A 19,867-nucleotide genomic window follows, 5' to 3' on the forward strand; every position below is an offset into this window, starting at 1 on the left:
CTGTGAAGACAAGGACAAATGACATTAATTTGTGCAGTCCAAACTGGAAAAGATGTGACAGTATTCTCCCTAGTCATTTTACTAACACAGGTATAGATTCAGTGCTCCTTTTACTGACTCTTTTCATGACTTTTTACAGATGAGAGTCTCCAACAACCCTTAGCATTGTTTCTGGTGGAGATTAGCAGACACAACTGGGGAATTCTGAAATTTATCAGAGAGTGACTAAAGACTGCAGACCCTCAAAACAGGGCTAATTATCCTAGTAATGCAAATAACTTATAACCAGATTTCAAGAAGCCATGTTTAGGTCCAACAAATCAGGTGATTCAAAGGAGGTGCCCTGTGTTAATGGAAAGAAGCACAAGCACACTCACTTCCCTTAAGAGTATTTGCGGTGTCCTCTTAAAATGACTTGCACAGATTATATTCACAATCTTACATCTCTAGGTGAGCAATGGAGTGCATGCTAGGGCCACATGCCATTACTGTAATTCACGTACTTCCCATCTTCCTTTTCATACATCTTTTCAGCAACCCTCATTTCTCTATCCTTTCTTGTCAGACCACTCTACTAGGCTGTCACTTCCTGTCTCCTATGCCTTCCCCACAGTTCAGTCTTCAGCTGCACCTGAATAAATTGTTATGTGATTTCTATTCTAGCACTGGAGTGTTTCCAAATAGCATGTTGCATTTTATTTTTAAGGGTAACTTCAAAAACAGTTAGATCTCTCACTGAAATATGCTTGTAGGACCAGATGTACCTTTAGGTCCTTTGGATTTTCAGTAGTACATTCCAAGCATCAGCAGATGAGACAGCAAATATAACAAGGTGTTACAGACACAAATGTTAACTTACCTGTGAAGGTTTCCTTGAATACAAAATAACAGCTCTCCCATACATGCTAATAGTATAGATTCATCTCACTCCTTTTAACAACTGGATTTTGATCTGTACTGATAAATTATGGAAAAATAAGGACCCAATATAAAATATCCTACCTTTCAGCAGGTCCATGGAAGATTCTGATAATGCTTCCTTAGGACTTTCCATCATATTGATCAGCCAGTCAATAAACTAAAGGTTGAAATATAAAGGAAAATCTGAATTAAAAGAGCCTCTGTATCAGAACACCACGAATTCTTTTCAGTTTGACAGGCAACATCTGGTTGCTACTAAACTCATAGTTACCTAATCAGAGGCAGTGGCCAATCAAGCTTCTGCCCAAACTATCCAAATGCCCTAGAGTACACCTCACTGTCAGTGTAATTTCTCCCACAGCTGGATCTGAAATTCCCTTTGTTCATTCTCATTACCTCAGCAATAATTCTTTGTAATGAAGAAGGCACAGTAAATAGTTTCCCTCCATCTTGCCTGTTCATTCCTTTAACCTATTAATATGATCCCTTCTTATGGGTCTCTTGTCCAAACGTTTTACTGCAAATCCTTCAGAACTCTTACTGCCTTTGTCCCTCTTTTGACCTCTCTCATTCTTCATTGTTTTTCTGGCAGTGCAGGGTGCCTGGACGACAACATGGTATTTCAAACTTATCAGGATGATTTTCAGGGCATAGTCTCAAATTCTTCCCTAAAGCCTAATTAGACATATTAACATGCATTCCTCCCACATTCTGAATTCTGACTTCAGTGGTAACTCTGGGCACTGGAGTGTACAGGAGCCAGTCCTTAACGGATTCTGGTTCGCACAAACCAGGTAATTAGTAATCTATAGGTTTATAATAATATTTCCACGTATCTCAAACACAAGCAATCTACAGCTGGCTTGCCAAATTTGGCACAATTTTCCACATGTGTCTTCAACTTATATCTGAAAATAAATGACACACACTACAAACTGCACAGATCTTTGATTCCCTAAATTGCCACTGTGGTGATGTCCAACTGCAGAGGATCTGTCTTTCAGTGTTCAAAAGACTGACTTGCTACCAGCAGCTGCCAACTCTCCTCTCTCACCTGTACCCTCTTAAGAGTTTGACTCCCAAAATTGGAATGTTTTTTGTTCTTTGCAACTCTCACATTTTACTTGAGAAACCACATTCAGTCTTTTGAGACAAGTCATATCTGATCGCAAATAAAGAAGAACAAGCTCACAAGTCAGATGCAATAGATATAGAGGAAATAACTGCTCCGCCTAAGACTTTAGCTAACTACTAAAAAAGGGGTGCTTTCTGACTGTTGGAAAATGCTTACCGGTACATGCAATTTTACCTTCTGTGTTTGTTCTTTCCAAGCCTCTTTAGCCAGCAAGAGGGAAATGCTGCTTGGAAGGAGAGTGAGAGTCTCTTGCACAGCAAGCTTGTCAGTGGGGTGCTTGCCAATGTGATTCTCAGATAATTCTGGTAATATCATTTGGTGCTTCCATGGTGACCAGTTAGCACTAAGGCCAAGTAGTAATGGTACGCCATGGTCAGCCCAGGCCACCACAGAAGCTGCAAACAGCCACAGAAGGAAATCTATGCACTAAACAGGAAAAAGGCAAAAATGCACTTTATTAAGTGAATAATACAGAAGAGGAAGAAAACCCCAATAAAAAAAAAAAAAAACCAAGCCAAAAATCCAGATGGTGGCTTGCTCTTCAAAACAATCATCTGAAAATTCAGCTAACATTCAAAATGCAAGAACTAAAAAGTTCTTAATATTCTCTTATGCTTTGAAGCAGCATAAGCCTTTTTCTAAACTCCAAATCAAACTAAAATATCTACAGGAAGAAAAGCAAAACCACACTCTTCTAAAATCATCCTTTAGATTAAGGCTGACCCACATTTCATTTAAAACGAGGAAATAACTTCTTTACAGCAAGCTGACTGTTGAGGGAAATTAGAGATGGTCACCCTTGCGGTGCTGCAAATGGTTGGGAAATACTGCAGCAATGTAACAAATGCCTTTCTGATCTAAGCAGCAGCTTAACTTAAGCAGCTGAACAGAGTAACAATGAACAATATTAGTTCCCTAAAACTGTCCAAGCCCTCTTAGAAACAGCAGCTGCATAGTTTTGATCTGCATAGACAGTTCTATTGGTAAATTCAAATTTTTGCTTTAACTGTTCTAAATACAGTAAATTCAAAGCAATGATTTCCTTTAGTTGCCTTTAGCTTCTATCATAATTTAAATGTCATGGTTATTTTAAAGTAAGAGTTTTAAATACACATACATTCACAAAAATCAACAAGAATTTCTCTATGGAGGCAAGATGACAATCTTCTAAAACATAAAAGCATGGGGAATAATACTTATTGCTGAGGAAGAACGTGAAATACATCAAAAACTCCTTTTTTCCTGAAAGCTGCAAAGTACTTTCACAGCACGTACCTCTTTAAGATTGACATTTTCTAAGGGTGTTGACTGGTATGCTAGATTTCTGATGTAGCCCATCAAGTCTAGCAGCCAGTCTATTCTTTTCAGCACTCCTAGAAGAACAAGAACATTGACTCACATAAAACACTAGAATGCACCATTTTTCATTAAAAAGCAAGCATAGGGAATCACTATAGCAACAAAGCACTGTGGAAGAACAATGATCACCAATACCACTATCACATTTGATTCATGGTTGCTACTGACAGAAGGCATACAGGCACTTAAACTGTACAAAAACTTTGCTTAAAATGCAGGCAACACACTGGACACACAGAAAAAGGAATGCTGAGCTAGAATTATTTCACATAATGGCAGCCTGCAGGCACCACTAACCCAGTCTGCATATATGACCACTATGGAATCCTAAAGCCTCCCTGAAGTTTTTGCCCCAGTACTTCATCTAAGTCTAGCACTGATGTGACCGTACATTGGGCAGGAATGTGGGGAGTGCTGCAAAAATCCTCCTGCAGTGCAGAGAGGATCTGTAAAATACAGTTAAGGCATGCAAATAAAATCAGGCCTCAACCCAAGGATAGAAGATACTTCATTGATTCAGATTCTGCTGTCCAAAATTTGTTCTACCTCCTACAAACTAATAACCATCTTCACCTTTGAGACCATATCACTTCATACACTACCACTTCCTTGTACTCTTTACATGTGCCCTCTTTCACGTTGCCTCCTCTTTTACCCAAAGGAACCTCACTTCACTCATTCAAAACTGACTACTGTTTGAAGTTCTTCAACCACAGCTGGCAACTAAGGCATCTAGCAATGTAATGCTTTGAAGTTGTTCTGTGAACACAGGCAGCCAAAGATGCTTCTGCCATGAAAATGAGGAGACCTCATTCTTGCCTCCCTCTGTTCTTATTTCTTCCTCTTTTATCTCCTGTGTGATTCTGCTACTTCTCTGGCATCAGCTCCAGTGCTTCATCAGATCCTTAGCTGAGACAGCCCAACTCATTAACCAACCTAACCAACCAGATAACTATCTGGTATGGTTATAAGGAGGTGGAAGGGCAATTTTTTTCCTGGGTTAACTCAGTGCAAGAAGTTCAGAAAAGCAAGCTATCTCCTTGGTTCAACCAATCTCAAGGGAACACGCCCCTACCTACTGTCTCACACACTGATATATCAGATATTAGATCTGAAGGCTGCACTATTACTGGTCTCTGACGTGCTATGTACATTTCTAATGCTAATGCTACTGTACACTGAAAGTCGAAAAAGACTAGGAGACACAGATCTAGTCAAAAGTCTGGTCTGCCAACCACCTGGCTGAGATAAATTACTTACAGCTGATCCACAGAAACATAAAGAATTGGACAAAAACATAAAAGCCATGTTTGATACAAGTATTTGAAGAGCAGAAAAATTCTGAATATTGAGTAGTTTCTAATATGGAGAAATTTCAAAACACATGGGTTAAACCATCTTAAAATTATTTTAAAAGAATTAGTGTAGATCCATCGATATCTGTTGACTTTGTTGTTGATTCTTCTTTAAGCCTGACCTTACCTGTGTTTTCATGGTTCACAATACGAGCATGATAGAAACCATGCAAGAGCATCCATAAAATACTTTCCTTCTGGTGATATCCTGCCACAGTATCAATCACGGCACTCAAGTTCATCAGAGGCAGTCTGCCTTGAGAAATTAAATACACTTTCGTGAATGTGGCCTTCTCTATATTGTTCTGCAAATGCAATTAAAACCAATGTTAAATTAAAATGTACCTTTCTTGTGGGAACAGTAGATGCCGCATTCCTCTTTATAAAAAAAGGGGAAAAATTCTTTTATTATCTAGGAGGCTAATTTTTCTTCAATGCAATTATGAAACAGAAGACTCTACATATTACTTTAATTTTACATGCTTCTAAATAGTTCAGCAAAGCGCAACTCAGTACTGTTTGACTGTTTTCATACTACTTTAAATTTTACATTCCCCTTTAAATTGAAATGAGCCAGCTTGACAGTTCTGGAGACTCACGACTTCTTGCAAGACAGAGTCACTACAGTGACAAAAAGGGTTTTCTAAATGGTGTTTTCCAGTGTGGAAATAAGACCTCAAAGATATAAGGAAATGACAGTTCAGTTTCTCTAACCTGTTTAAATGCATGATTCTCTAGTGAATCTGCCAGTAAACAGAACAACATGGTTTTATGTCATGGGTGTTTGTTTGTAACAACCTGATCTGAAACCATCAAGTCCTTCCACGCAGGTAATTTCCTTAGCATTTCAGCTGCTAAAAATTCCACTGCTAATTGATTCCACTGGTGAGCTAGAAGCTGAAAGCTTTTCTATTTCATTGTCATCCCTAGCCATCTTGTCCACCAGGAAACATTCTGAGTGTGAATACAAACTTAGCACATGAAGTCAAGAATTGAAGGTTGTTCAGTCAAAGTATTTCACATTTTTAACTGAAGCAAGGATCCACCAGTTCAAGCACAGCTAGTCACCGGGCTGCATTTATGGTGGTTATGTTAACCAAAGAGGACTACGGTCTGCCATTTGCATCATTGGTCTAGGCTTCAGAAGATCTAACACCATTCCTGTTCTGCTAGGAGAGCCCTGCCTGAACTTGACCAGGTTACTTAAACTCTCCAGTTCAAAGCTCCCAGGTCAAATCAGTAGTATTTCAGTTGCCTTGAGAAAGTTTTGGATACGGGCTCTTGCCGCTTTTGCTTCTCTCTGCTGCCTGAAAATTAGAGCCAGAACAGTCTTACTTGCATGGCAGATAAAACAGTGCTCTCAATGAGCTAAAACATGCTGGTGACAAGAAAAATGTTAAGGCATGCTTGTTTCACATGATTTGGTGATAAAAGACCAGGAGTAAAACACCATTACCTTAGAGATCTGGAAAATGTGATCAATCTCTGAGTCAGCCATTTCTGAGATACATTTTGCTACATCAATATACATCTCCAGTTCACCTCTCTGGAAACAGAAAAGTAAATGCATATTTAGATGTATACTTCCAGGTTTCTTCATCATTAAATTGGTAAGTCCAGGAACTTCCTCAGTGATCATGATGAATATTTAATCTAGTCTCTAGCCCCATTTTATTTATTCTATTTTAGAAAGTCTGTATTTGTTGGGGACTTCAATGTACTTAATTATTAAGGAATAATGGTATCTGAAAACTTTCAAAGAATTTGTTTTATTTTTAATGGAAAAGTGCCCTTCCTTGGAGATATTTTCTGTAGCTAGATAGTTTCTTTAAATCACTGTGAGAAGCTTAATCCTCTGTGGGGAAAATACCCAAACCCTTCTGATTGTTCTCTGCTTCTGTTTTAATAACATTTATTTCAGTACTAATACTGTATTTTTCCATTACCAAATCATTTATGAGGGAAAAGTGCACATTAAATTGGTTTCACAACTTAGTCATATTGTAAAGAATATCCGAAAGTAACTTAAATTGAAATTATGCAGGCATCTTAACTACTATCACTAAAAATTTCACATCTACTTCATGTTTCAAATCTGATGGGTCAGTGCAAAAAGATGGGACTTACCATCAGTTAAAAATACGCAGTTACAATATTCATACACCTCATACTTACTCCTTACCTGAACCTCATTTGGTAGAAGCTCAAATATTTTCTCCACAGCCTGGCACAGAAAGCTCCAGCAGTACTGGGCAGGGTTTGGAAGTTTCATTGCCTGCATGAGCCCCTGTAAAACACACTGGCAAATTTCTGGTTTTTTGGTGCGGTTCTTCACTTCGAATTGTTGTATCAGAAACACTTCTGTAAAAGACTGTAGTTTGTCTTCTGCAACATGTTTCATCCACAGAGGCAGGGACATGAAAAGGTATTTCTGGGTTTTCATCTGAAAAGCAAAAACTTCTGCTTAGTTTCAGGTTCTAGCTCTTCACTGAACTTCAAGTATTGTTATAAAGGTTGAATTTATAAAAAAGCTCAAACACCACTTAAAAAAAGCACTCAAAGTCATAAATACTTCTCAATTCTTCTTCCCTCTTTTGACAAATTGCTTGAATTAAGAAGAGTTCAAACATGTCAACATTCTATTTTCCTTAAAAGAGGAACTTTCTTTTGATGAAGCCTAGATATCATGTCTCTGTACTGGCAGGACAATTGTGATTTCCCTATATGGTGCCCACTGCATTCCTACATAAAGCATACTGACTAACTAGACAGCCAAGGACAGAAGTATGGTACTCCTAGCACCATTAATATTGCTAGCTAGTGAGGAAGAACAAATAATTACCTTGAAGGAATCCAAAGCTCACACACTCTGTGACTGAGCTCATTTTGTGACCTCAAATCCCCACTGCAGTGAGAAACTGGTGTTCAGAAATAAAATCTTTCTTTTTTGGTACCTTATCAATTATGTACCTTAAAATTGCCACCAAGTGTTTGCATATCTGTGAAGATGAATGAATTAAAAACTACAAGACAAAAATACCCCTTAAAGAACTGGAAAAGATCCCAGAAATCCACAATGGATTTTATGGGAATTGTCATGAACATGTTCCTCAATTTGTATAAACTGACAGAACTGCACAGTCAAGTGAACATGTTCCTCAATTTGTATAAACTGACAGAACTGCACAGTCAAGTGCACTGTGGGATTCAGGGAGTTTTATATACTGTATCACGGAGTCCATGTTGTACCTCTGTAAGAACTGCACTGTAGTGGAGGATAAGCCCAAATTTGATTATACTATAGGTTAGTCTATTGACTATCTACAGAATTAAGGGAAGGCTTTCAAGAAGTAACACATTTTACTAGATCAAGAGACACTGCTAGAAGAAGCAGGCTAGCTTTTGGACAGATACATTGGACTTTTTTTGAAGACTATCAGCTGGTATAATAAAAGATACTTTTTTTCTCCCTACATGCCATGCCTTCTTACATCTCTAGGTTGTCAGAGCTATAGCATGAAACAAGGGAGAGGAAAAAGATCTTAAGCAATCTAAGTAAAACCAGTGTAGCAGATCTTAAGTTTGCCTTGAATTTCAAGGCACCAGAATAGCCTTTCTCTCACTATAAATATTCGCTAAACAATATTTCTGCGGGATTCTGAACCCAGTAACACTTTTCTGGTGAGACATCCTAAACATCATCACTGAGGAATCCTATAGGAAAGAAAGAGGTGCTGAGGTCCCACAGATTTTCTGACATACGTACACTGAGACTGTAGACAAGAGGAGGTGCCACCCACATCCCCAAAAGGATTGCTGCATTTTGAGATGACTGGGCCTGTGTCACAGCCAGTTGAAGGCAGAGATGTTTTACCTCATCACCTAAAGCAGAAGAAAACAAACAGAAGTTATGAAGAAGTTATTATCACTTTAAATTTGTTCTCAACTCATAAAATAAAGGAGTGTTATTGTTCTACTAGAGCGCTACATTAAAATTTGCTTTTCTAGAGGTGGTGCTTAAAGCTTTTAAACACATACATGTTTGAAGTCTCCTCATCCCATTCATGCACTTTCAGCAAGAAATCTCAGGATTTGTCCAAGTTCATTTCAATTCACTCAAGAATAAAAATGTGGGACTGGTAAGAAAAGTAAGAATTAAAAAACTCCTTGCCAAATAAAGAGAAGATTAAATCTACAGAAGGAGAAATGAGACAATATTCCTTCCTGCTAAATGTAGGAGTAATGAGCATTTGTTCACATGTTTCTATTCTTCCATGTTCATATAATATGTCACAGAACAGAAGTTATTCACTGTTACTGCTGTGGATGCTTGGTTGCAGCATTCTCCAGGTTAACACATGGGAAGACCTTACTGTGCATAGAGGTTATGATGGTTATGGAATCCTTATTGGTTTCCCTTTAAAGTCCCCTTAATGACTGGTACAGCCTGTTTCTTAATAGAGTAACTCGTCATAAATATGTGGGAGAGGTACTTTGAGCAATGGCATGGCTCCCACACAGTTCATGATTGCTATAGCAACATAAAGACAAACAATTTTAAGTATACTAGCATCTGACCCATTAGAAGATACATTACTGTTAAATGTCAGCATAAACCTTAGATAGGTGCTTTGCAAGTTAAAAAGTTCTTTCAGTAATGAAAGTGGCAATCTATATAGCATGACTTTATAAAGTTCACTAATATTAGTGCACGAACAAAGCAAAGATTTAAGAATCTAGTATCAGGCTCTACAAAATAAAATATCTTATATGAGAAGTTAAGTCACCTGCAGAACTTGGAAAGGGTGAAATTGTAACAAGATACTTTGGTAAGCAATCAAAAAATTCTCTCTCACTAGCTTGGACTGCTAACACACAGATTTATGCTTTGCCTATGACTGTTCACTTCAGAGCACTACTGAATAACAAACAGGTACTACTTCAATTACGTTATATGGTTTCTGCTCAGCAACAACTGCAATAAACCTTGTAAGATGGGAAAGCAATCTGTTATCTTCAATATGTTTACAGACGAACAAATCTTCACAGTAGAATTTGTGAAACATTTAAGGTTCATAAAAACAATCATGAATTCTCAGACATGGATAACAGTGACCTAGGGAATCCGAGAGAACTGACTACATACTACAATTTTCATAAAAATATTCATGATATAGCTGTTCCAGAAAAAGCGTATTAAGAGTGCCAGGTCAAGGGACATGATTCTCCCACTGTACTCCGCTCTCATGAGACCCCACCTGGAGTACTACGTCCAGCTCTGGGGCCTCCCAACATAAGAAGGACACGGGCCTGCTCCAGTGGGTCCAGAGGAGGGCCACGAAGATGATCAGGGGTCTGGAGCACCTCCCCTATGAGGACAGGCTGAGAGAGTTGGGGTTGTTCAGCCTGGAGAAGAGAAGGCTCCGGGGAGACCTTATAGCCGCCTTCCAGTACCTAAAGGGGGCCTACAGGGAAGATGGGGAGGGACTCTTTATCAGGGAGTGTAATGATAGGATGAGGGGTAATGGTTTTAAACTGAAAGAGGGTAGTTTTACATTAGATATTAGGAAGAAGTTCTTTACTGTAAGGGTGGTGAGGCACTGGAACAGGTTGCCCAGAGAAGTTGTGGATGCCCCATCCCTGGAAGTGTTCAAGGCCAGGCTGGATGGGGCTTTGAGCAACCTGGTCTAGTGGAAAGTATGCCTGCCCATAGCAGGGGAGCTGGAACTAGATGATCTTTAAAGTCCCTTCCAACCCAAACCACTCTATGATTCTGTAACTATTAGGTCATAATACAACTGTTCTGCATTATACTTTCTAGCACAACATGACTATTGCTCATTAGCACACAGCAATACCTATTTCTGCATGTAAATATAATCTAGAGAAGGGTGTGCAACTTCCACAACACTACAGAGGGACAGTCAAGAGAAATTATGTATAAAAATGTAGACTCTGATGCTGTCTGAAGTCAATAAAACTTAGCCACAAAACCGATGTACTGTTTCCTCTGGAATTCCCCTGATTGACAAAAGTAATACTCCTAAATGAAAAACAGGAATAAAAAAATCCCCCATACATTTAACAAGTTTCAGCTATTCATAAGGTTGCATACCAATTTGCATCAGCAGAGCTCAGTATAGGAAATTCTTTCACTTATTCTTACAAAACACTTTACAATCAATTGCAAGAATACCAAGTAAAACAGAAGTTGCAGCTCAAGTATAAGCAAAAATGTTTAATATGTAGCCAAAATCTTTCTGTATCTAGCAAGTAGTTGTTCCTCATAGGACATTAATTACTTACATTTTTAGTGCTTATACAAGCACTCTGTATAAGTAAAATAAACACCAGAAAGAAATAAGAACAACCTTCCATATTCTGGGCTGTACAGCACAGCGATTTAAACGCAACAGCACTTGCCCAACCCAGTTGTAAAAGAATCTGCAAGGCCAGTAATAACAGTTACATATATCAGGAGAAACAAAACTCAGTGGACTCAAACAAGGGAATACAGAACTTTGCACAGTAGTTTGTTGGGTTTTCTTAAGGAAATGAGTTTGAAACTCAGACACTTATACCAACCAAAACAGGCACCGACAGATATCCTGAGTAGAAAAATATTATACAAGCTGTTCAACACAATACTTCAGGATCAAAGCTACTCTACAGCACGAAGAAGAATGCTTTTAGAAGCACTGACAAATCAGGATCATGATGGAAAAAGGGATATGCTTTTCTCTGTCACCCAGTGTAATTTAGTAGAAAGTGTATTTCAGACTAGTGATAGCTAGATTAACTATGGAACAGTTCAAACCTGTGATAAAGCTGCCTGCAGCCTCTGACACAGGCATTGGACCAGCATTTAGTGGATACTGAAAATAAGATACAATTAGTTGAGTTTCATGATGGGGTCTTCTTACTGTAAATAGTTCAAATGAAAAATTTGGTCCAATTTCACCAGTGGTTTAGGTAACTTCCAATACCGCTCCCAACTTCTCAGCTCTGATCTTCTCTAGTCTTTTATCAAGTTAAAACAAACTGTGTCCACACGGTGATCACAAATATATGCTTGCAAACATTAAAAAGTTGGTCTTGAAAGCATAGTAAACACTTCAATCCCTGCAATAACTTCAAGCCCTGAAGTGGGCTCTAAAGTTTTTGAAAGCTGTGTTAGTAAAGAAGTCCTGTGACAAGTATAAAAGACTTAATAGAAAACTATTAACCTTACCAAAGTTTAGCCTCATCATAGGAGAAAGAATGGATGCCCAGTTTACAGGTGGATACTGATGGCTTTCTCCAACTAATGCAATGGGTGCCAGTGATACTTTCACCAGCTCAGCTGGAACAGATTCAGGGCCTATAACAGAAGATTCAATCAGAGTCTGAGTTTTAGACACACACATTTGGCTAAACAGCTCAGGAAAAAAATGTGAACACTGCACTGAAGACCAATCTGTAGGGAAGAACTGAAAAGCATTATAGAATTACTGTTATTTCTTTTTGTATCTGAGAACTAGCTATCTCTTGTTTGTAAGCAACAGTTGTATTTTTAACATTAATGTCCTATCAAAAAAGGCTTTTTGTTACTGATAAATAGAAGCTTTCAGGTTCCTTCTCCTTGAACCAATTTATGAGTTAATTACAGATATTCCTCATCTAGTAGGGTAGTATTTTTGCATTTGTTAGTAGGAGAACAGCAAAGTTTTCTGACACTGCTCTCCTTCCCCATCCTGTAGGTACAGGCCACAAAAATTGTCAGACAGGTGCTAACCTTTGATACATACTGTGTTCCTTAAACACAGGGAGTTAAGTCAGTGAAAGTCCTCCTGGAGGCAAGGCATGGGGAATTTTTACCTCCATTGAAAGCAAAGCCTGCTTCATAGTTCAGCAGTGAGCTCACTTTGCTCCACAGAGGAATAATCTCCTTTGCTTTATCTTCCTTAAGACTGAACTCCAAGGCATTTCTCTTTTACTAGCACTTGTCACGTAAGAGCATACTTTCTTCAGGTTCCTTTGCATTTATCACACACTGCAGTAACCCATTTGAACACCACTCTGTTACAGAGAATCTTAACCTGGGATCACTGAAATAAGGGGCAGCATAAAGTTTGTCTGATTATGAAGTATTCCTGAGGATACATGCTAACACTTGAAGTGATTTGACTTTCATTCCCACAGGGAAGATACATCATCTCACAGACACACAGGGAAGGGGAAAGGTTTAAAAAGTCATAAAAATTCAGTGGAGAAAACTAAAGCCCTAACTACGCAATTCTACCTTATCTTTTCAAGTGTTACTCATTTGTTATTTATAGATTAAATATCCCACACTAGTGAAGTTCAAATTAGTATTTAGAAAAGTTCTCTTCACAAATAAAAGCAGGTTATTAGGGTCACCTTTTATAGTCATAACAAATTTCCCAGAGGGATACTGTAGTTTGACCCCTTCTTACCTTTCTTTCCACTTTCAATGGCAAAGTCAATGGCTGCCCTGATAAAGCTGGTTTCAGGCAAGTAGCTAAAATCTGGAGGAACTGTGAAGACAAAAGGACTGTTTATATACTAAAACATGTCAGCAGAAATTATAACCTCCAGCTCCCATATAAATTCAAAGGCCAAACTGAGCTATGTTTGAGCTAACTAATTCTGTAGGTGACTCAAAGCATTTAGACCACAAGATTATTGATAGATGTATTTGCTTTTCCACTTCTAAGGCAAGCTAAACATTTGTGTTGGTGAGAGGTGCCAGGTCTAAAAAAACAAGTTCATTGACCAACTGAAAAGCCAGGGATAAGCACTTTCTTAAAATGTATCAGCCACTGCAAGTCAGGCTTTAAAAGTGTATTGGGTTTGCATGCCAAGGTTTTGGTAGTGGGGGACAGGGGGGGGACAGGGGGGTGACAGGGGCGTCTCCTGTGCGAAGCTGCTAGAAGCTTCCCCTATGTCTGATACAGCCAATGCCAGCCAGCAACAAGATGGACCCACCGCTGGCCATGGCCAAGCCAATAAGCAACAGTGGTAGAGCCTCTGGGATAACATATTTAAGAAGGAAAAAAAAAAAGTTGCTGCGACACAGAACTGTCTCCCGTGGGATGGACCCCACGCTGGAGCAGGGGAAGAGTAAGGAGTCCTCCCCCTGAGGAGGAAGGAGCAGCAGAGACAACGTGTGATGAACTGACCCCAACCACATTCCCTGTCCCCCTGTGCCGCTGGGGTGGGGGGTTGGTAGAGAATCTGGGAGTGAAGTTGTGCCCGGGAAGAAGGGAGGGGTTGCGGGAAGGTGTTTTAAGATTTGGTTTTATTTCTCATTACCCTACTCTGGTTGATTGGCAATAAATTAAGTTAATTTTTCCCAAGTTGAGTCTGTTTTGCCCGTGACGTAATTGGTGAGTGATCTCTCCCTGCCCTTATCTCGACCCATGAGCCTTTTGTTATATTTTCTCTCCCGTGTCCAGCTGAGCGGGAGAGTGATAGAGCGGCTGCATGGTGCTTAGTTGCTGGCTGGCGTTAAACCATGACAAAAAGGGAGAGCTTCAAAAGCTTAGCAAGCTTAATACAACAGAGACATTCCATATCTATCTAACCTCAGGCACAAGTGCCAAGATTATACAAAAGTAGAAACTCCAAGAATCTTTTTTTCTGTGATGAGGAAGTTTATCTACACTTCATATCATTGGTTCCCAATTTGGTTCACACTGAAGTGAACAGCTTTCACTTCATTAGTTCCCTCCTATTATTAGTATTTCATCAATGGTGTAATCCTGCCTTTATTTTACCAACGATATTGAAACAACACCAGAAGGTAATGATATACCGACAGAATATGAATTTCTGTGCTGTTACACCGAAAGGGCACAGAACACTAGTTTTTGACTTCAGCTAACCAGAGAAGATCTGTTCTAGAAAAATACTTTTCAGAAGTCAGATTGCTCTTGTTATCAACCAGTTTTTAAGTGTTGGCTATTTTATACAGTGGGACGTGCTAAAACAGAGTAGATTAATCAGTTATCAGGGCATGGAGTGGATAATGTAGATGTCAAACATATGTGCCATATGCAGTGTAAAACTTCTTTACAATTTATTCTATAAAAGAATAAAGACAGAAGCAATATACAAGTTTGACCAGAAAAACTTAGAACCTTACTTTGATACTGCAAGCAAAAGCAGATGCGGGGATCCTATGCAGCACACTGATTCCTGCTTCACGTTCCAACCTTTAGGTCTGGCACACAGGACCATGAGGACCATGAGGTCTCCAATTCAAAGGCTGTCATGTCATTTAACAGGGCTGCAACATCTAGCCTGTATTGTCTAATGTGTTCGTTGCTGCCTTTTTAGTTAGGTGCTACTTCTATATGTTCTTTAAACAGCAATAATAAAGCATCTTACCGGATGCCCTGTTTTGGGTAGAAGACAAACAGGACATATGAAGGCGTCCCAAAAGTCCAGCTGCATTTGTCTGAAGGCCAACCTGCCCTGAAAAACTGATTATCTGTTGAGACAATAAACCACTAGTTAGACAATTTTCCCTGCATTGTCTCACTTAGGCTGGACACAGACATTATAGAGTTTCTTTAAACAGATTTGGCCTGTTTGTGCAAGGTGTCATGGTACCCTAGTGCATTATCCAAAGCAGGGAACAGAGGCTACCTTCTTACCTGTGTAAGGGTTCTGATGACTTCATTCAGCTTACTTTGAAACTGAGAGGACTGAATGCTCTCAGATTTCAGCTGCCAAAGGAAAAAAAATTATGTGAATTTTATAAGGGAACAAAAGAAACAATAAACCAGAGAACAAGTACTGAAAAGACAGATTACATTTGCATACATGCCTTTTTGTGGGAGAGTGGAGGACAAAAAGAGAAAGCCTACGTGGCTGTAAACTTTTCTCCAATAGCACTGCACATGGGCCACATGAAGGGAAAATGGAACAAACCCCATGTTATACATTGTAATTTCATCCTGCCTGGTTCATACCCAACATGACTTACTATTGTATAAATGGGATGCCCTGGTATATATATAACCACTGCTGTAAGGACGCAGAGGATGTCATTCCATCTTGCCTTCTAGCCACATTTCTAGAAGAGATAAAGGTACCATTTGCTTTCATGTTCTCACCTCTATCATGCCTCCTTCAGAGCCCACCAGTGCAACCAGACCATTGACAGCAGCCAGACGGTGCATTGTTGGAGAACCCTGGAAGCGTAATTCAGGATCAGTGAGTCAATGCGGTCACACATCACTCCTGTAGGACAAAACACGTTTTTCTTCCGACTTAAAAACCATGACCGCTATCACTTGTACAGCTCTCATCCCAACAACCTTTTCAGGTCAGTCTCCAGCATGCTGGATCATTATTCATCCCTCTCTTGGTGAATGAAGGCTTTAAATGGAGCTTCCCCTGCCTCACCCCCAATCTGAAATCATCACGCATTTCTCCCCGACAAATCACTTTCTTCTAGGATGCTGTATTCCACAAAATATGCCAGTGCAATTCAACTCTGAAACACTGTTTCTTTAATGATACTTACCTTCAGCTGCAATCTTAATATGCAAGTTTACAGTTTACATTTCAAACACACAATTTTTGTTACAATGAGATAAATTAAAATTATTATAACAACCGAGGCACTATAATCACCATTCTGTTAGTCTAATTTTGAGAAGAAGCACCTAATTTCACAAGGCATCTTCATTTAATAACCTAGATTTTATCCTTGGATATTGTTCCAATTAGTAAAGATGTCCAAATTAGGATGTCATTGAGATAAGCATTTCCCATAAATCATCCAAGCAGAAAAGAAACATTTTTTTTTCCTTTAGCAAACAGCCCAAAGACATATTTTTGTTTCCAAATATCAATCAAACAGCATGTTCAGATAGTTCTAACTTTTCCCAGCATCGCTCCTGCAGAAGCAAGGAAAATTATGTCCCTACCATTAATTTAAAATCCATCCCTCCTCCCCCCCCTGCAAAAAACAGGATATGAATTCAAACTCCTTTACCTCTGCAAGCACAATTTTTATCCAGGTTGGCATTAGTCTGTTACTCAGGTCTTCGGCTTTCCCATGACCACAAGCTGACAATCCATGTACTATTGCGCCTAGAGCTAAAGCAAAACCGTGGGTCTGTAAGGTGAAAGAGACACATTAAAAAACAGATCTTCCAAAGGATTCTGTGTTCTTTTTAATATTTATTATTGAAACATTACTTAAATATTTATTATTTCCCAATAATTACAGGTAATGTCTTTGTCTAAAATACTGGATGCTTTCTTATTTCAAGTATTTTCTCATGTCAAGTGACATAGGATTTTCTGAGATTAAATCAGATCTGATCTTTGGCACATAGATTGCTCTGGAGCCTTTAATTTAGAGCAGACTTATTGATATGAAGATTAAAAACTTAGCAAAAGTAGTTTGTTTTGACTTCCTATTTTTCAGATAAACATTCTAAACAGTTGATTACTGTAAAAGCAGGCTTTGATTCAAAACGGTTGCCTTTTTAATTTTTTTTCCCCTTTTTTTCTGGCAAGCATGTAATAAAAAAAGGACATGCACTGAAACATGGAAATTATTTTTGGCATTTTTAGAGGGTAACCCAAGGACGCTAAGGATGAAACAGACACTTGGAGGAAGCTGTGGCTGTGGTTATGATGCACTGCCTGGAAGCTAAGGGAAAGCAAAAATTCAGAAGAGCGCAGTAGATGTATTTTCCTACCAATTAAAAGAATCCAAAGAAACATGTTATAAAAGAGACAAAAATTGGCAGCATGCAGGGACTAAAGACATGAAGAACTCAAAAATACCAACTTCCCTTCTAAATGCAATCAAACATATAAAATCTGTTTTTATTTTACTGTCTGGTAATTGCTATACACCTGTAGACAGAGCATCAATGGATCACGTGGTAGTCTTGGTAATTGCATGGTATGCACAACATGATCAATGTTAGTTAATGCTGAAAGTAGATCAATATCATTTTCTTGAAGTTACAGTCTGGGTAAAGCAGTATCCAATTTTAAATCGGTAAGAGAAAAACAGAACTGAAGCAAAGCCCAAACACTGAATTATGACCTGCTGATTATTTTCCACTAAGGTCCGTAGCTTGTTCATGGCCTCCTCAGCCTCAGCTGCTTCTATGATTCCAACACTGAAAGCAGAGACACAGGAACAGGCCACAGAATAGGCAAGTACCTGAAAAAAAATATTTAATTCTGTTAACCAGTGTTTGATCAAATTCACTGTAGCAATGTGCACATGGAGCAATGTGCCAGCATGATAAAAAAGCCATGACATTTTCAATTTATACTTTCAGATATTTATTCCCTCTCTGAAAGATTCTTCATTGATGCTAACATTAAACAAACACCGCTAAAGCTTGGAAGTACTTCTGGTTTTATTTAGGTCCAACTCCTGATCTTCCACACAAATGTAGCCATCTTCTCAACATAAGTATCTGATCATTATTTATGCGAGCTTACACAGCATGCTATGATCCCATCAGGGCTACAAGCAGGTCCACAAGGCCAGAAGAGGAGCATGTAGTAGAACTGTTTCTCCTACACACAGTGCATGACACTAGCCTCATGCAGAAGGATTCACAAGTGACACTGCTTTTCTGTTCTTCAGTCTTAGCGCTGGAGAATAAGGAAATGGAAGTCTGAACTTGCAACAAGGTAACTATGCCAACTGTTTAACCTCCTTTGTACCAAAGCTAAACCACAGAACAACACATGGGTATAAGGTAAGTAGAGAGCACCTATCTACTGTGCAGGACTGAGAACAATTTGACTTGGAGCAAGTAATGCTCAGATTGTACCTCTTGTTGCAGCAGGCCAAAGTTACCTCTCATGTACAGGATTATATCCTAGCCATTTATAGCTCTGAAAGAGCCTCTTGTGCATCTCATAAATATCATAGTATTCATCCTCGGGTGCTGGCCAAATTTTATTCATGTAATTATCTGTACAATTCCTTACAGAGATTTTAATTGAAAAGACTAGATTTTGCTTCTCATCCCAAAGCATCTCATGATGTTAAACAGCTGCTGCCTTCCATCTCAGAAGTTGCTGTATTTAACCCAGTTTAAGTTCAGTAAAGCACTTTGAGATCTCTGGGGAGAGATAAATAATTTCACAGCTGTAAGTCATTTTAATGCATGAACCATAAACTGCAAAAGGCTAATCCCCAGCACATATGCACTGCCAAAAAAAAAATTGAACTCCATGAAAGAAGGCCTTTAATAAAGAGCTTTCAGAGCAGTACCCAGAGGGGAAAGAGAATACTACTACCAATCTCTGCTAACTCCCTTTAAAAAACCAGAGGATTATGCAACTCAGCTGTTCAGCTGCTGCAGGCTTACATACATCAGGTACAGGGTTGCTTTTTTCGTGCAAAACACCTGCTTATTCTGATTCTTGTTTTCTGTTGTAAACTCCTCCAATTTCATCAATTTTCCTTCTCAAGTTTTACCTCATAGGTTATAGAGTTAGTGCATGGGCCATGCCAAAACCTGCAAGACATATCTTGGCAAAATAAATTGAAATACATGCTCAAACTTAGCAGAGGTCAGTTTAAAACTTCAAAACATAGTTATAATGAGAATAGCAAACAGGGCCATAGCAGCATTCACAAGTGCAAGATTCACATTAGCTAGTGACAGCAGCTTTCAAAGAAGTAAACAGAAGGCATATTGAAGGAGGAAGTATTAGCATTAAGATTGTCTCCAAGAGTAACTTGCTGATCTAGTAGATCAGATGAGCAGTAAACAACTGTATATGACACCCATATCCACAGTTACTCAGGAGCCAACTTTCAACAATTTAATTTGAGATTAAGGAATTAAACAAGCACTTTAAAGAATTATGTCTGTTACCTTTTCAGGCAGTTTCTTAATGTTTGTGCAGTACTACAGGTTACTCTATTATTATTATTATTGTTTTCTTCTGCAGATATAGACCCATATATTGTGAAAGAAATAATAGAAACCAAGCATTCCATACTACAGATACAAAGCTTCAGTAAAAAGCCGATAGTTATTAAAGGGAGGCAAGAAAGTAAAAGGAAGATTTAATATCTGCAATAAAATAG

The 19,867-nt window shown here is 38.8% G+C and overlaps 1 protein-coding gene and 1 long non-coding RNA gene across 5 annotated transcripts in view; one reads left to right on the forward strand and one right to left on the reverse strand.

Moving 5' to 3' along the window:
- The window catches only part of FOCAD (focadhesin), a 136,366-nt gene that overhangs the window by 9,027 nt on the left and 107,472 nt on the right, over positions 1 to 19,867 (reverse strand). For all 3 annotated transcript variants that reach the window (XM_030003485.2, XM_030003484.2, XM_041121093.1), the window contains 14 exons: positions 17,852 to 17,971; positions 16,781 to 16,903; positions 15,894 to 15,971; positions 15,432 to 15,503; positions 15,163 to 15,265; positions 13,227 to 13,307; positions 12,002 to 12,130; positions 8,537 to 8,652; positions 6,953 to 7,213; positions 6,227 to 6,316; positions 4,898 to 5,075; positions 3,332 to 3,429; positions 2,231 to 2,482; positions 1,003 to 1,078 (listed from right to left, as the gene is read on the reverse strand). In XM_030003485.2, the coding sequence (XP_029859345.1) occupies positions 1,003 to 1,078; positions 2,231 to 2,482; positions 3,332 to 3,429; positions 4,898 to 5,075; positions 6,227 to 6,316; positions 6,953 to 7,213; positions 8,537 to 8,652; positions 12,002 to 12,130; positions 13,227 to 13,307; positions 15,163 to 15,265; positions 15,432 to 15,503; positions 15,894 to 15,971; positions 16,781 to 16,903; positions 17,852 to 17,971 (1,777 nt within the window). The remainder of the gene's footprint in view (positions 1 to 1,002; positions 1,079 to 2,230; positions 2,483 to 3,331; positions 3,430 to 4,897; positions 5,076 to 6,226; positions 6,317 to 6,952; positions 7,214 to 8,536; positions 8,653 to 12,001; positions 12,131 to 13,226; positions 13,308 to 15,162; positions 15,266 to 15,431; positions 15,504 to 15,893; positions 15,972 to 16,780; positions 16,904 to 17,851; positions 17,972 to 19,867) is intronic.
- LOC121232720 lies at positions 8 to 19,865 on the forward strand. Of its 2 annotated transcripts, none has more exons than XR_005931653.1 (3): positions 8 to 90; positions 18,407 to 18,521; positions 19,729 to 19,865. It is a non-coding gene; the product is annotated as an uncharacterized LOC121232720 (long non-coding RNA). The 2 variants fall into 2 exon arrangements; XR_005931652.1 differs by lacking the exon at positions 8 to 90 and adding an exon at positions 15,984 to 16,105.

This window comes from Aquila chrysaetos, chromosome Z, assembly GCF_900496995.4.
Source record: "Aquila chrysaetos chrysaetos chromosome Z, bAquChr1.4, whole genome shotgun sequence".
NCBI lineage: Eukaryota > Metazoa > Chordata > Aves > Accipitriformes > Accipitridae > Aquila > Aquila chrysaetos.